The sequence below is a fragment of the Helicoverpa zea genome, chromosome 16 (assembly GCF_022581195.2).
Source record: "Helicoverpa zea isolate HzStark_Cry1AcR chromosome 16, ilHelZeax1.1, whole genome shotgun sequence".
Classification (NCBI taxonomy): Eukaryota; Metazoa; Arthropoda; class Insecta; order Lepidoptera; family Noctuidae; genus Helicoverpa; species Helicoverpa zea.
Genome location: NC_061467.1, coordinates 189,564 through 204,942, shown reverse-complemented (window position 1 = coordinate 204,942; position 15,379 = coordinate 189,564). Strand labels below are relative to the sequence as shown.

The window sequence follows — 15,379 nt, the reverse complement described above, 5'->3', positions numbered from 1 at the left end:
ATACTATTCATGATTTAATGCTCTAAATTGAATGACAAGTTAAATGCTGGTGTGGAGCGGTGCTGTTGCGGTGCCGGTGTAATGTGCCATGACCCTTACTCGGACAAAATATAGCCGATGTTACTTGGGAATTGTGTTGCTTCCCCTAATAAGGAAAGATTTTTTTGAATCTGTTCAGCAGTTTTGAAGCCTTTAGGTTAGATATGTACAGTCAAACAATAAGTATAGCTTTTTTATATTGAATCAATCAGACATCTAAATTAACTTTAATTATTCATAATTCCTACATCTTGGCATTAACTTAAGTCTGGGGTTTCTTATTTCAAGTGAGGTTTTATTAATTTAGCATTGAACGAGTGGTAAAATATTTTTATTTCATAAAATAAGTTTATTTACGTTTTTACGGTGCATGTATCCGAACACAATTTCTTTGACATTAAGGTGACAGTAGTGAAGCAACTACTTCAACAGAATTGTCGATAAATAAAAAAATAAGTGACGGATATTATTTAACTTCAACATCTTTTTGAATTACAAAACCATAGATTGGTTAATTATACCTCCCGCACTTACTTTTTATACTATGTTATGTATTTTGATGTATGCAATTTAAATGCAAATGGAGTAGATTGCTGAATATCAGCTCGAATGAAAAAAAATTACGTATAAAAAATATTTACAATGAAACAGTACTCTTTAATATGTAAACAGTACATTTCTACACTAAATGGAACAAAGAAATAACAGATAGTATTTAACACTATCGATATCGATAAGATTTGAATTAAGGTTATACGCGTACGTCACTTCAAATGTTAAACGGTTTTATTGGATTGAAAACTATTTTTGTACTCCGCTCTAGCGTAACGAATTATTTAGCTAATGAAAAACAAACAATATTGACCGTTAACGCACAAGCGTGGTTTAATTCATGTACAACTAGTAGTAATCTATTTATTTTTGTGTAAATTCGTTTGTATCTTGACCAACGACACAATGGATTTGGATAGATCGGGATTGAGTGCGGACGGTAATGTTTATAATTAAACACCGCGTTGGTTCGCGTTTACAGGAATATTTACTAATTATAGTCCTTTTTCAGAGTATTACGTGACGGCGCTGCAAATATTTGATTATTGTGGCGTTGAGAGTACGGGCACGTTGCGTGTTGACGCTTTGATGGACAAATTCGCACCTTTCGTGAAAACTAACAAGTAAGAATAACATGTATTCTATATAAACTTAATTGGTTATGAGTTGAGTCGAAAGGTCAAATGTTTATGTATGAAAATAGCCCTGTTCTGAATTTAATACTTCCTGTAATAACCACATGTTTATGTTGACACAGTTCTATTTTCCGAAAATGCTTAACTGTTCAAACAATTCTCATATTTCGTTTTAATTTGTATGCAGCCTCTTGTTGGTACATGTTTTCCTTAAACATAAATATCCAAGGAATCTTTTTTGTTTGTATTGATATAACAGTTGATTATTTTCATTTTTGTCCTCTAATTTTCAAATATTAAAAGTTATCAAAACTTTTCTAGGGCTGAATACAGCTTCCTGAAAGCCTTGTTGGATCCAGAAGAAGATAATCCAGAAATAAATGTGTCAATGTTAGCCAAAACACTGCACAAGTACAGTGAGAATCAGAAATCAAAAGATTTGGATGAAAGGTAAGAGTTTTTGAAATGAATCTTTACTTAAAATGTTTCAAAAGCATAAATAAAAGTTTAGTTTATAGTACGCCTGTCACCGGATTGGATAATCCTGGAGGAACTCATTACAGCACTTTGTAACTAATGCTAAAACATGAGACATGTGAATACTTTGAAAGAGGTCTCCAGTAAATGGTCAACAAGTGCTTATAATAAGCTCAGATTGATCTTCTGGTGAAGATAAATGTAGACTGTTATTGAGGGTAGAATAAAAAACGATTGTCTATATTAATTTAATAAAGAGGAAACATATTTAATGGTTTTGCTTGAAGCTTGTGAACTGATTAAAAAAAAAAATCCCTGTTGGAAAACTACGCTCTTCCCAAGTAAAATGAGCTATATTTTATACCGGTACGGGCAGTCATTCCCACAGGATGCAAGAGACACCTTGGGAAAACAGCTAGTTGTTCATAATTTTCTGATCATATTCATAGGCATATAACACTACTACATAATCAATAACAGCTATTTATTACTACAATTAAATGCATAAACAATGTGATAACAACATTTATAATTGTTCAAATGAAAATAGCATAATTTAATATGTTACAATTAAATTGTGACCATTAATAACAAGTACCTTTGTATAACCAATAATATCCTTATAATAACTTGATACCTCTGACTTACATAGATGAACAGCAATTAGCATTCTACGTGTTTATCAACAATGTAAAATAAACACTTAAATTACTCCGTTTGTAACAAGGCAAACTTTATCATTAGACAACCCAAAAACTGCAATTTACATTACCTCATTCTGCCATCAGGTATCCATATACAAACAACTTAGATATTTTATCATTTGCACCGATAAGATAACATTTTCGCTTGCATCAGTGACCCTATTATGATATTGCAACTTTTTGTTATAATTCCAAAGAGTTTGTATACCATAGCTAGAGTAATTCTACAACAAACCTTAATGGTTCTTACTTAATGAATTTGTTAAGCCATTGTCCAGTAATAATGTTTAAATGGGTTCATCTATCAAAATTCCAACACAAGATGAGTCACCCTTAGGGCCAGTGCACAACATGCTTTATAAACGCGATGTCAACGAGTGTTTATGAAACGATATATTTTTAAAACAGTTTGTTTTTGTTTGTAGATAAAAACGCATGTCGAAACGCGATGTGCATGGATCATAAGTGTTTTAAAACTTGCTACAATTCTCTTCATAATTAACAAAATAAATGTTTGTTACAGTTTTAATTTAAAGAGTGGAGCGCCTCAAGATTCGGACTCAGGCATATCTACAGATGGTAAGTCTTTTTAATAACAAATACTATATATAGCCCACAACTCTGTACTCATCCTAAGTAAAGTGTGTCCCGCATCCTTTTTAATAATATGCGTCCAGGTCCAGGATATACAGGGGCCCGATTCTCCTAATTATACTTAAGCGCCATACGATTCACGTTCGACTCGATTCTACTGAGATCCAATCCCGACTCGATTACGATTGAAGCGTATGTGGCATTCCGCTATTTTTTTCTTTGAAATAAACGTTTTTATCCTTTTCTGTCATTCAATAATGAATCGTTTTGTCTGCAAATGATTTACGATTGCAAAATGATTGTACAGCAAACTACCGTGTAGACCAAAATCACCAAAATAGCAGACCAATCGCACACCAATCAAATGTCAATCGAATACGATTGGTCTTTTATTAGTAGCAGAATGCCCGATATGGTTAAAACTGCTATTGCGATCATATTGCGATTCGTTTTCTATTCGATTTTGACATTATTAACTTAGGAGAATCGGGCCCCAGGAATAACAAATCTGCAGCAATATCAAAGATGGTCCTATTTCTAAAATCAAATTCAAAGTAGGAATAGATATTAGGTCATCAAAAAGTTATGTGATGCTAATCCATAAGGTCATATCTTGCCTAACATGCCACAATAAGCTGCGTTGAATAATAAACACCATCTGTTTGGAATATCAATGAAGTAATGGTAACTATCATGGTAAAAATACCTTAGGGTGCGTCCACATCTGGCGAATGTGCCGCGAATGCGCAGCACGCGAGCCAATTGCGAGCTGTCTGCGAGCTGCGCGCGTGCAGTCACTGCGATAGTTTGGTGTGCCTCTTTAGCGCAACTCATGCAAGGCTCGTATAGAGCGCGCGAGCGGCGCGCGATCTGCGCGCACTCAGTTCTCGCCCTTACAGTTCCGTATACTGGGTCAGTACTATCGAAGATGTCAGACGTCGCGCGCCGCCTGCGCGCCGCTCGCGTGCGGCGCTTAGGTCGCGCGCGAACTGCGCGCGGGCGGCGCAGAAGCGGCGCACGAACAAAAATGCACGCGCGCAGCTCGCGGGCAGCGAGCAAACGGCTCGCGAGCTGCACATTCGCGGCACATTCGCCAGATGTGGACGCACCCTTATGTTGCCAGTGTTATTTTTGACACAGTTCTATTAAGAACCAAGTTAGTTACAAAAGCAGTTAAAATCAGTCCTATTAATCTACAGTAATTTATTTTATTATATTATATACAAAATATACTCCAAATTACTTAGATTCTGCGATAAGTCTATGTTTGTCTGTTATTCTAAAGAGTGCAAGTGTTTTTATTTAACTTGTGTTTTCCCATCCTTTTTCTAGTAAGTACCTTCCCCTTCCACGTCTGTAAAAACAATTAAAGCAATCAAGCATATAGCAAAATACTTTTGTTTTCACTTTCAGACGTCCTAAAAAAACAAAAGAATAAATAAAAAAAAAAACAAAGAATAAACTTATGTATTGTACATAATACCATATACATAACGTTACATACATTCATAAAAGTTTGTATATTTATCAGGATCCCAGCTAGTAGAAGACCTGCAGTGTGAGCTGAGAGAGAAGGCCCACCTGGCTCACCAGCTCCGCTCGCAGCTGGACTTCACCGACCGACAGCACGAGGAGGCGCTCGCAGCACTCACCGCTGAGCGGGACTCGCTGAGGGCACATCTTAATATGTAAGTGTTGATAAGAATAATAATTATGAAAGGGGTAGATCCAGCCCTCGAAAAAGTATAGCAGGCACACTAATGATAAGGTTGAAAATTAACATTGATTTAATTCATTGACTATACATATAACAGAATACATAAGGAGGAAGTACTGGCAAGCAGGGACTGAATAACCGAAAAAATACTGGTTAAAACGGTAAGCGGTATGACGTCATACCTTTAAATTTCGATACCTTAAAGAAACGGTACCGGTTTATTTTGGTATCGTAATATTGCGGTATCATTATTTTTTTTAGATATTTAAATAATAAAATTGAGGTTTTCTTTGTATCTTGCCGCCCGCGCTAGTTAAGAAATGACGTTGACAGCTCGCTTTCATAGATTTTTTTTGGGTACCGAAATTATTTCGGTTAAGGTACTAGTAATGTAAGGGTATATTTTTTAACGGTACCACAACCGTTATTCTCTACCTTTTTGGGTATACCCATAAATCAAAACTATATCGTAATTCTATACCGGTACCATACCCTTATACCTTTACCGTTTTCAGTCCCTGCTGGCAAGTATATAAAGGGGAACAGAGGGGCAGTATAAGGGCAGTTCATAGGGGGAGTACATAAGAGCGTTTAGAGACATAAGGGAATGTAAGGAGAATTCATGAAGTTGTACATGGGAATATACATAAGGGAATTTATGAGAGGAATACATAAGTTAAGGAATATAAGGGAGTACAGATAGTTTTATTCTTAATTATAAGCCCACTATGTGAGATAATAGCGACTCGAAATTATCTTCCAAGCTCGCTTACCCATTTATGCCTACCGCGATGTTCCGAAGTATCATTTAGTTTTCTCTACATTCAAACAATCTCCAAACCAGGTTACGCGAAGAGAACATGACTTTAACCCACGTTCGCCGCGACTACGAAGAAGCGTGTGAGCGTCTGTGTAGTAGCGACCGAGCGCTGGAGGAGACGCGCAGAGAGCTCGACGCTGTTAAACGACGCTCCAAGGTCATGTTGGAACAGGTCTCCACGCTGGAGAATGATGTGAGTAAACCACCTAGAAAAAAACATCAACAAAATGATGTTTTAAAAAGCTGTATGGATAACTCTAGACAAATTGATACCATATAATTAAATTTGTTGTATTTAATTGGGATAAATTAAAGAAAATGTATGCAATGTGCAAGTAACTTTCTCGTCATTTGCTTGTTTGAAGTTGTCTAGTAGTCTAAAAATTATGTGAATGCATGAGAAGTGAAATGGCTGACTTCAGAGAAGCAAAGTTATTTGACAGAAACGATGACCTTCTAATATATTTTATATTCTTAATCGTTTCAGAAACTAACCCTACAAGAGCTCCTAACAAAATCAAAGGCGGAATGCCACCGCATCAACGAGATGTATGCTGCCCGTCAATCTGCGCTTCTAGAGCAGAATGAAGCGCTGCGCACTGAACACGCAGACCTGTCCTCACGCCTGCAGGACCAGGAGGAGTTCGTGCAGCAGATGATCAAGGAGAAGGTAATAGCCAGTAATAGCCCCGATAGCCACCACATCATGGGACCTGACCTTCAAGACAGAAGGGGCAAGCTATCCTTGGAAGCTCAATAGACCCTTGTTTAGACTTGCTAATTTATTGTAGGTATATGCTGTAACCCAATACCATGTCTACATATAATTCATATCTACACTGACACAAATTTCATAAGAAGCTGGTAAAAGCACAATAAAGGGTTTGTTTTGAACACACAAATTTCAGGATATGCTGGACCCATTTGAGTTCTTTTAGTGTTAGTTAGCCTACTTATCGGAAAGGCTACAACTTTATCGGGGCCCATCGAATAGTTCCCATGGAACGGCAATTATGTATATGTAAAGTCAACATCCAACAATCCAATAGCACTTTTACACTGAACTTTACTCTTACATTTTAATCTCCAGGTACTTCTCGAGATGGAGCTAAAAGACGTGCTAAACAAGTCCAACCAGACACAGTTACGTATGGACCGCAGCATTGACATCAGCTACACAGAAGAACAGATGCTCACCGCTCTCGACAGTCTCAACGCTGACACGAGGTTTTCTTCAGGTTAGTAATAACTGCTAGATGTTTTAACTTATATTGTACATGCGAAAGTAACCCTGTCTCTCGCACTTTTAAGTCAATGCTACTAAATCGGCTAAATGAAATTTGGCACACTGATAATCCAGAGCCTAAGAAAGATAATAAATACTTTTTATTCAACTGAGTGATGTATTTTTCTCGGGATACGGGTGAAACCGCGAGGAACAACTAGTATTTGTATAAGTGTAAATAGACCAGAGAACCATTCAAACGTTCAATACATTTCCAAAGCTGTATTGAACTCTTGAGTGTTTCAAAAAGATACTATCAGCTATATTTATATTTTGGTGTTTCCATTATTCACTTGCCAGAGAATGTAAATACGCTACACATGCAATTAATGTTAAGCTAGTGTAAATAAGCTATGTAATATTTGTCTAAAATTACTCCAGTCGAGTAAGTATTATCAATTTTATGAATATTAACCTCTTTGTCCTACCAATGTTCGCTTCTGTATGTTTTTAACACCTGAAAAGTATATTAATCATTAATTCGCCTGCATTAATCATAATCTGTAATCGTCTTTCATACTCATTGTGCCTTTCCCACATTCCTTAGAAAACCGTATCCTAGACGAAGAGTCATTCATGAACGCTTTAAAAGAAGACCAGGGTCGAGGAACCAACATGTCCTTATTTGACGAAATACGTTACAGCTTCTGTAACATGTCCCGCCTCAATAACACAGGTTCTAACAGCATTATCTATGACAAAAACTTTGATTGCTCCTTCACTAATACCGGGACACAAACAGATGAAATTCTACCCAATGACTGTTACGATAAAGTTGATAACACTAAATCAAGTACATCGAGTACTCAGACAGAGGATATAGAACCTACAAACAATAATAACGTCCATTCTAAATGTCTAGAATGTGAGAAAGTGAATAGCTATAACGAGAAGTTAGAGAGAGACGTTAATTTGTCCCATCGGACTATGAATGATATGCAATTAGAGTTAGAACGATACGAAGGTAACTTGAACTTGCTTGAGAAGTTTGTAGCTGAGGGTAATGAGAGGAACAGTGTGCTGCAAGGCATTGTCAGGAGTTTGGAGTCGAAGATCAGCTTCCTAGAAGTGGCGTGTGCTAAGCAAGGAGACAGGCTGGATAGCTTGACGCCTGAGTGTTCCGCTTTTACACAAACCCAGTGGGGTATGCTATATGTTGCTCCAGGTAGTCACAGATTATGTTCTGTACAGAGCTTTAAATCCAGGGACAAAATTAGAAAAATATTTTTTTCATTTATGTACCTCATTTACTTTCTCATTTTAGTAATTAGTTCTCCTTTACTATCCAACATACTAAGCCTGGTTTATATCAATGTCGCGGCCTATATACTTGCATACAATTGCATTTTTTTTATAAAATCTTTACGCCCTGCATCCTTAGTAATCAGCTTTATTTCTGGCTAGTCCATCATATTGCCATACGTGATTATATTTCCACAGTTTCTCTGTACAGTATGTAATCTGTGGCCTTTGTGTTTTGTGACGTCATCAGGTGGTGGTTTTTATGTTTTATTTTGTACATTTAGTTATAGAATTATCAGTTGTGTTGTGTACTTGTGTTTGTGTTGTCAGGTATGGTTCTTATATGTAGTCCTTGTTATAGTTTTTTTTTTATAATATTATTGTACGGTTGATTGATTAAAAATCGCAGGTACCAAAATATTGTAAAACCTTATCGTATAGTCCATTAGATTATTTAGTTTAATGTAGTTCAGTAATTAAAATAGTTGTAGATTACTATAATCTACCTTCGTAAGTATCAAGACTAATAAATGTTTGGTAATGTTTCAGATACAGCTAACGTGTCGACACAAATAGACGTGCCCTGCGTCGACTGCGAGAAACGGAACGCCGTCGTGCCACATCGCAGTTTTAGGAAATTCTTATGGTGCGTACTACTTTATTTTAGTTAAAAATTGTACTTGTATTATGTATGAAAGTGCTTATATAGTAAAGTTAAGGTTGAAAGAAAGCTATAATGCTCAAATTGTCTGTACAGTGTAAACCACTTAAAAAGAAAAATTCTTGTTAAGAGGAAAGCCTAATGTTTTTATTTTGTATCATCATACCTATGCTCTTTCTAGATTTATTCTTTATTCGTTCGATGTTTATCTTCATTTTTAATACCAAGTATTAATTGTCCCTTTAACTGAGTTTCCAATAAAATGTACCCAACCCAAATTCCATTACCCCATCCTTTCCCTCCCTCCACAACCTGACAGTGGTATTATATTCCACAGTTTGTGATTGCAGGGAGCCACTCAAATGTCTATTCCAACTGTTCGCCGTGGTATGCTTCCTCTGCGCCATCTCCGTGCTATACGGCGTGACGAGGCGAAGCCCTACCGCCTGTGTCCGCGAGCCGCTGCCGTGGCGCTGGATGGACGCTCAGGACATCATGGACCTATTGCTAAGAATAGAGTATGTGGCTGACGTACCTATGTAAAGTCACCTTTGAGGTTGGTTGTGTTGTCTATGGAGTTTGGTGTTGCCAGTTGTAGAAGTCGTTAGAGCTTTTGGTAAGTTTTTATTTGAATTGATATGTCACAAGATAAAGAAGGACTAGGACGACATTCATGTAACTTTAATTCAAAATTATAATATTTTAAGATCGATTTGGAAATAGAATACAGTAAAACCCCTTTTTTTTCAGTCTGACTGATTATTTTGGAGATTATTGTGTGTCTAACGACTTTTATAGCTGGTCAAATATGATGGAAATAACCATAGATCGATGGTCTATCATTTGTTGCTCGAAAACATTTTCAAGTCAAAGATGTTTTTTTGGAATAAATAATGCAGGACAAAAACGTTTGTCGTAAGTTTTTTTCAATTGATTGATTGTAAGGCAAGTTCCTTTAATGACCAAAAGAACGTACATACTACGTTCAACCTTTAAAATATCATTCTTTTTCTATCGGTTATTTCAAATCGATAGAGGTAGCGTGATGTTTTAGAAAAAAATACTGGAATTGTATGAAGGATTTTAAAAGCAGGCCTTATTGTAAAAAAAAGTATTTTTTAAAGGTTTTATGACAGTTTATACAATAACCAATAATAAATATTGTATTTAATTAGACGCTATTTCTTTATAAAATCGACTTAGCTCGAAATAAGGCTGATACGGAGTTTCTTAAAAGTGTAATTTATTTCCAGATCTGCAATGCAAATTGTTGTAAAAAACATAGTACTCAATCTATTAATACAGTAATTATTAAAAGTTGTTTCTTTATACTTATTTTCCTGATAACTAACTCTTAAAATTAATTTGTCCTTTATCTGCATTTAAAGAATGCCTTTGTCTTTTTTATAATTTGCATGATAGTTTTATTATAAAATGTAATTTCATGTTGAAGTCTGTAATTAGTGCTTTATTTTATAAAAATAGGTTGTGTGTTTGTAAGAAAACTCTTGACCATTGAAAATATCGAGTGATAAATCAATTTAATTAATTGTAGAAGAGTATTTTGTCAAAAATACTATATTTCTACGAGTTTTATAACTACATTTTTTCATTATTATAAACTTTTCAGGTTTTATTTTTATTTTTAAAGACCTAGCGTGAGCAAGTTAATGAATGATTGTTTAACATCTAATATTTTCATTATTATAGGTGAGAACAAATTGCATACACCCTTGGCAATGCCCTAACTACTAGTTTATGTAATATTTTTAGCAGATTCCTATTCAAAATAATTAGTAACTCGAAACAAACCATTTCTGTGATACAGCAGTGCCAGTGAATTAGATTATAGATATTTAGCATTTATACAACCTAAGACTATTTGGTATTATCTAACTTTGGTATAAGTTTTAAAGTATGACATTTTCAAATTAACAAAAAAATATTTACCAAAAATTAAATTTTATTTTGTCTGCATTGTTTTTGTGATGCATAGTTTTTAGTTAGTTAGAACTTAGTTTTATAGACCTTTTGATAAATAAACATGGAACCCATTTTAAAGTCGCAATGTTATTATTTTTTTATTCATCAGCTTTGGCAAATTGATGAATAAATTTAAGCCAAATTCTGTATTTTTTAAATTTGTAAATTTAAAATATATAGTAATATAAAATATTATTACTTTGACGACAATAACTTTTCCTTCATAAATAAAAGGTCTAAACTCTATATTATATTTGCGAAGTTTACCAACTTAAGTATTGATATTATTGTAAAATATTCACATAATTTTGCTTTATTTTAACTAACTCGGCATTTACGATGCATTTATTTTTAGTAGATCTGTTTTTGTAATTTAGTTTAGTCGATTAATCGAGTCGCGTTTGCGATTGCGAATAATCGATTGTCAGTGCATTTATTGTTTAGTTAAGTTTGTGAAATGTGCGCGTGTCGTACTCAATATGTTTAGATTGTATTATTATTGATTTTATTTATGGGATAACGTGAATTGTGACCACAAAAAATGCACACTATTATCACCATAATATACTTGTATAAGGCAATATCTTGTACTTATAATTTATAGCTTTCTTTATTTTTCAAAATTGATCCATTCAAAATTCCTTACTAACAAAAGAACTGTGACATTTCGTCGTAAGAATGTATGTATGTGTTAATTTTGTGATCACAATTCATGTTTATTATTTTGTTTAATTATATCAATTTTAATCACTTGTCGTTCTGTATAGCAATAAACGAGATCTTCCTATTTTATGTTTTATTTCAGAATTTAATCCCGCACGTCAATGTGAAACTCATGCAACCCATGACAATGTTTTGCCCGTTGAGGCGATCTTCATTTTGCCTAGATTATTTTCTTCGTAATACACACTTACATTACACCATCAACTTGCTGGATGATTACGAAAGCAATTGTTATCGAGGCTCGCCATTTTTGGCAATCGGTCAAGAGCGACAAGCGCTATGCTGTGTGCGCAAGCGCATAAGTTCAGTCTATTTACATATACCTGTGTACTTATAGTTCAATGCGACAAATAACTGAGCTTTCCTATAACCAACCTATATTATTGAAAGACATTTAATATGGAGCTAAAATGAAAATTCATTTCCTAGTCACAAAGCAAAGAATAGATGTGTTAGGGTGCGTCCACATCTGGCGAATGCGCAGCACGCGAGCCGATCGCGAGCTGTCCGCGAGCTGCGCGCGTGCAGTCACTGCAATAGTTCGGTGCGCCTCTTTAGCGCAACTCACGCAAGGCTCGTATAGAGCGCGCGAGCGGCGCGCGATCTGCGCGCACTCAGTTCTCGCCCTTACAGTTCCGTATATTGGCTCAGTACTATCGAAGATGGCAGACGTCGCTTGCGCCTGCGCGCCGCTCGCGTGCGGCGCTTAGGTCGCGCGCGAGCTGCGCGCGGGCCAAGCAGAAGCGGCGCACGAACAAAAATGCACGCGCGCAGCTCGCGGACAGCTCGCGATCGGCTCGCGTGCTGCGCATTCGCGGCGCATTCGCCAGATGTGGACGCACCCTTATAGAAATAGTAGTCAGAAGATAACAAACAAAGGATCGACGACTTTTTGTTCTTCGGGTCAACTATACAACTAATTTTATTTTAAAAAATCTTTCTTCTTGGTCGCTATCACTTTGGATTCTTACTTCTATTCAAGTTTGTTTTAAATCGACAAGTATTTAACGTAAAATAACATGGAGAATTTTGTTAGATAAAAGATGACTAAACTATCGTTGCATAATATTTTGTAAAAACTGGTTTAAATAAGAAATAAGTACTGCTGAAGGAGAATAGGCTCTGCTGGACAGATGCACGTCACAAATGTGAACCCTAGTTACCAAACTTGTGGGAATCGAACATCTGTAAGTAAGTAGGTATATAATATCCCCAACCTACACCCTATAAAAATAAGTGCAAAACAACAACTAAATACATTAAAAATGACTCCCACAGTCAATGTGAGCAGTATCCGCTTACAAAGGAACCGGTAATCTTACCTTTTGTGGTGTTAACAAAAGCCTGGCTGTCAAGGTGCGATCTCACAAAAGATCTATTGGCCCTCAACTGAGAAATGCGTCCGCGAAAACTTCCCACAACGATACGATTTTTTGCAAAAAGGGTCAGCCGAAGAATACGTCTGTCTGCGAGTTTTTGTGACGGTGTCCAAGATGTTTATCTCTGTAATTAATTTTGAAACATCGGTGTTAACGACACTTGAGATTTTGAACGATTTATGTTTCTGTTTGTTTTGTTTGTTGACACGCGCTGGGTCTGAAATGGGAAGATACTTTGCAAATAAACAGCCTAGATGTTGGCATTTCTTGACTTTAATAACTTTTATGATCCATAGGCAGGAAGAGTAGTTGGAGAAGACTTCATTTAGGTATGCCTACCATACAAAATTCTAAAAGACTACAAATGCGTCATTAGGATGTACCTACCTAGGTAAGTATTCAGTTTACGCAAAGTATCTGTGATTGTCTTATGCTTCTGACCATATAGGAAAACTTGGGATAAAGATTTTGCCATTATTATAATTGGTGGGTGATGAAATGGCTATATACTTTACGGTGGTGATAAACCCTTACCTATTGCATAAGATCACTTTGGGAGCTTCGGAATCGGACTTTTACTGACTACCTATCCCGTAGCTAATAAGTTTCGTCATATTTACTCACCTTTGATAACCGTTACAAGCCTTTCCAAATAGCCCCTATTAGGCATAAACACCTTTATTTAACTCTTTAAACACGTAATAGTTAACTATATCGCACATTAAACAACCTAGGGGCTAGTGAAGATAGTGGTCATCGTTTACAAAGCAAATTCTACCTTATTACCTTAGTTTAAAGTCCATTTTGAATGCAGCAAGTTGTAATAGGAGCCCCTTTGCACACCTGTCGCGATCCGTGGGAATATGTTTATGAGGAAGGACAATGTGTGATGGAATTGAAACTGCAAGTTGTGTATCGGCGCTGTATGCATAAAATATAGGGAGATTGACCAGGGTATAAAGCTGCATGCAAATATACTTTTGTTCTCAAATATATGGGGTGTGTGGTGTGTTCCAGTTTTTGTTTATAGCTGTACCTATGCTGTTTCGACTTTAGTATGCAGCTCCTAAGGAGATTTGTGAATTGTTTTATTCTATACTTGCTTACACGGTTTCTTAATTTAGTGAATAAATAGAGAATATGATTAGGTACCTACCACGTAGGTACTTAAATACTTACCAATATAAGTCGGAAAAACGTCCTCTGCCTCTAGGACAGGACGTACCTACCCTAAATGAAAAACGCAACTCTTACTTTTTATGACCCATTTTTTACCACCACCCCCTTACCTTAAAAACTCAAAGTTTTCCCAACAATTCTCACGTTGTAAGGTGAACTAAAAACATTGACCCATCAATCGCTTTTACAATAAACTTTTTGTCATAACATCGCGACCCGGAAACAGCCCCGGATACGAGGCGTTTTTTCTTAAACTCCTCTCAATAAAAACGAGTTGATAGTCACAGCAGTTTTTGTAAGCACCTGTTTGCATGGGAACTTGAAGGAATAGATTTTAGGCGGAAGTTTTGTGGCAACTTTAATGAGAATGTGTTAGTTTTTTTTGAGAAAGAAAGTTACTTTTTTGTTTAAGATTGTGGGAGTGAAAGTTCGGCTGCCTATGTAGTAAATAGTTAAAAGCTTTTGGGTATCTAGCTTTTAACTATTTAGGTACTACATAGGCAGCCGGACTTTCATTGCGGTAAAGAAAACTATGGACACTTAAAAGTGCGATAATAAGCATACATGCAGAGCTTAGGACAGACCTTCAAAACGTAACGTTTACATACCTATAAAGAATTGCCATTAAAATGCCGAATTCTTTTCAATAAAGTACCTATTTCTAAATAAGTAATTAATAATTATTATTATTTTCTTACGCAACGCGGAACAAAACTTTGACAATGTTTCCCAAAGCTAAGCTACTCAAACTCCCAGCAAAATCATCCCCTCATTTATCTCGCAAACAGATAAATTATCGATTAAGAAGACAAGCTGACCGGGCCGTGAGAAAGCAAAGTTCCTTTGGGTAAAAAAATCGAGGGTCCTCCATATCGAAGATTTGTGTATAATACAACACGCCCCCTGTTTGCGGGCTGTGTCCGGCGGAAGGAAATCGTTTTGTTGTATTTTGTTAGATTTTAAGGCTACTTTTTAAATGTTGTCTGTTGATTTATTTATCTCTTAAAGTTTTGGCACAGCTGTTTGGAAGACAATACGAATCTCATATGGGCCTATGTATCTTCATTCATACTATAGCTACATGCTTTCCTTTATCGTAGATAGGATACAGAAAGATGCTGATGATGCTTGCAAGCAATCGTTTATTATACTAAGAAACATTAAATCAAAAACTTGTTACCTAATTCCTGTATTACAAACTTCGTCTCTACTCTCTGGCGTCATCGAAATCTCACGTAGGTAAACCCTCATCGGCGCATAGGTACGCATCGTGAGAAACGCAACCTTGTGAGGTAAAAAATGAAGGGTGCTTGATCCTACACAATAAGAGATTAATCTTTACAATATGTGAGAGGGTCGAACCCTCTTCACAGTCGGAAGGAAGGAAAC

At 36.1% G+C, this 15,379-nt stretch overlaps 1 protein-coding gene and 1 long non-coding RNA gene across 2 annotated transcripts; one reads left to right on the top strand and one right to left on the bottom strand.

Annotated features, from left to right (window-relative positions):
- Nucleotides 1-815: 815 nt before the first annotated feature.
- On the top strand, nt 816-11,496 carry LOC124637626. Its single transcript, XM_047174226.1, has 11 exons — nt 816-1,030; nt 1,103-1,214; nt 1,548-1,676; nt 2,931-2,986; nt 4,533-4,689; nt 5,563-5,731; nt 6,026-6,208; nt 6,629-6,776; nt 7,371-7,967; nt 8,615-8,711; nt 9,077-11,496. The coding sequence occupies exons 1-11, from the start codon at nt 997-999 to the stop codon at nt 9,267-9,269; spliced, it is 1,875 nt and encodes a 624-aa protein (XP_047030182.1). The 5' UTR covers nt 816-996; the 3' UTR covers nt 9,270-11,496.
- LOC124637628 lies at nt 5,676-13,521 on the bottom strand. The gene is made up of 3 exons (XR_006985266.1): nt 13,436-13,521; nt 12,755-12,935; nt 5,676-5,744 (listed from the first exon to the last, which is right to left on the bottom strand). It is a non-coding gene; the product is annotated as an uncharacterized LOC124637628 (long non-coding RNA).
- Nucleotides 13,522-15,379: the final 1,858 nt, after the last annotated feature.

What these genes read in the sequence shown, in the direction of transcription:
- LOC124637626 (XM_047174226.1), top strand. Translation starts at nt 997, where the DNA reads ATGGATTTGGATAGATCGGGATTGAGTGCGGACG. An exon ending in ATCGGGATTGAGTGCGGACG is followed by an intron (nt 1,031 to 1,102) that starts GTAATGTTTATA and finishes GTCCTTTTTCAG; the next exon opens with AGTATTACGTGACGGCGCTG. An exon ending in CCTTTCGTGAAAACTAACAA is followed by an intron (nt 1,215 to 1,547) that starts GTAAGAATAACA and finishes AAACTTTTCTAG; the next exon opens with GGCTGAATACAGCTTCCTGA.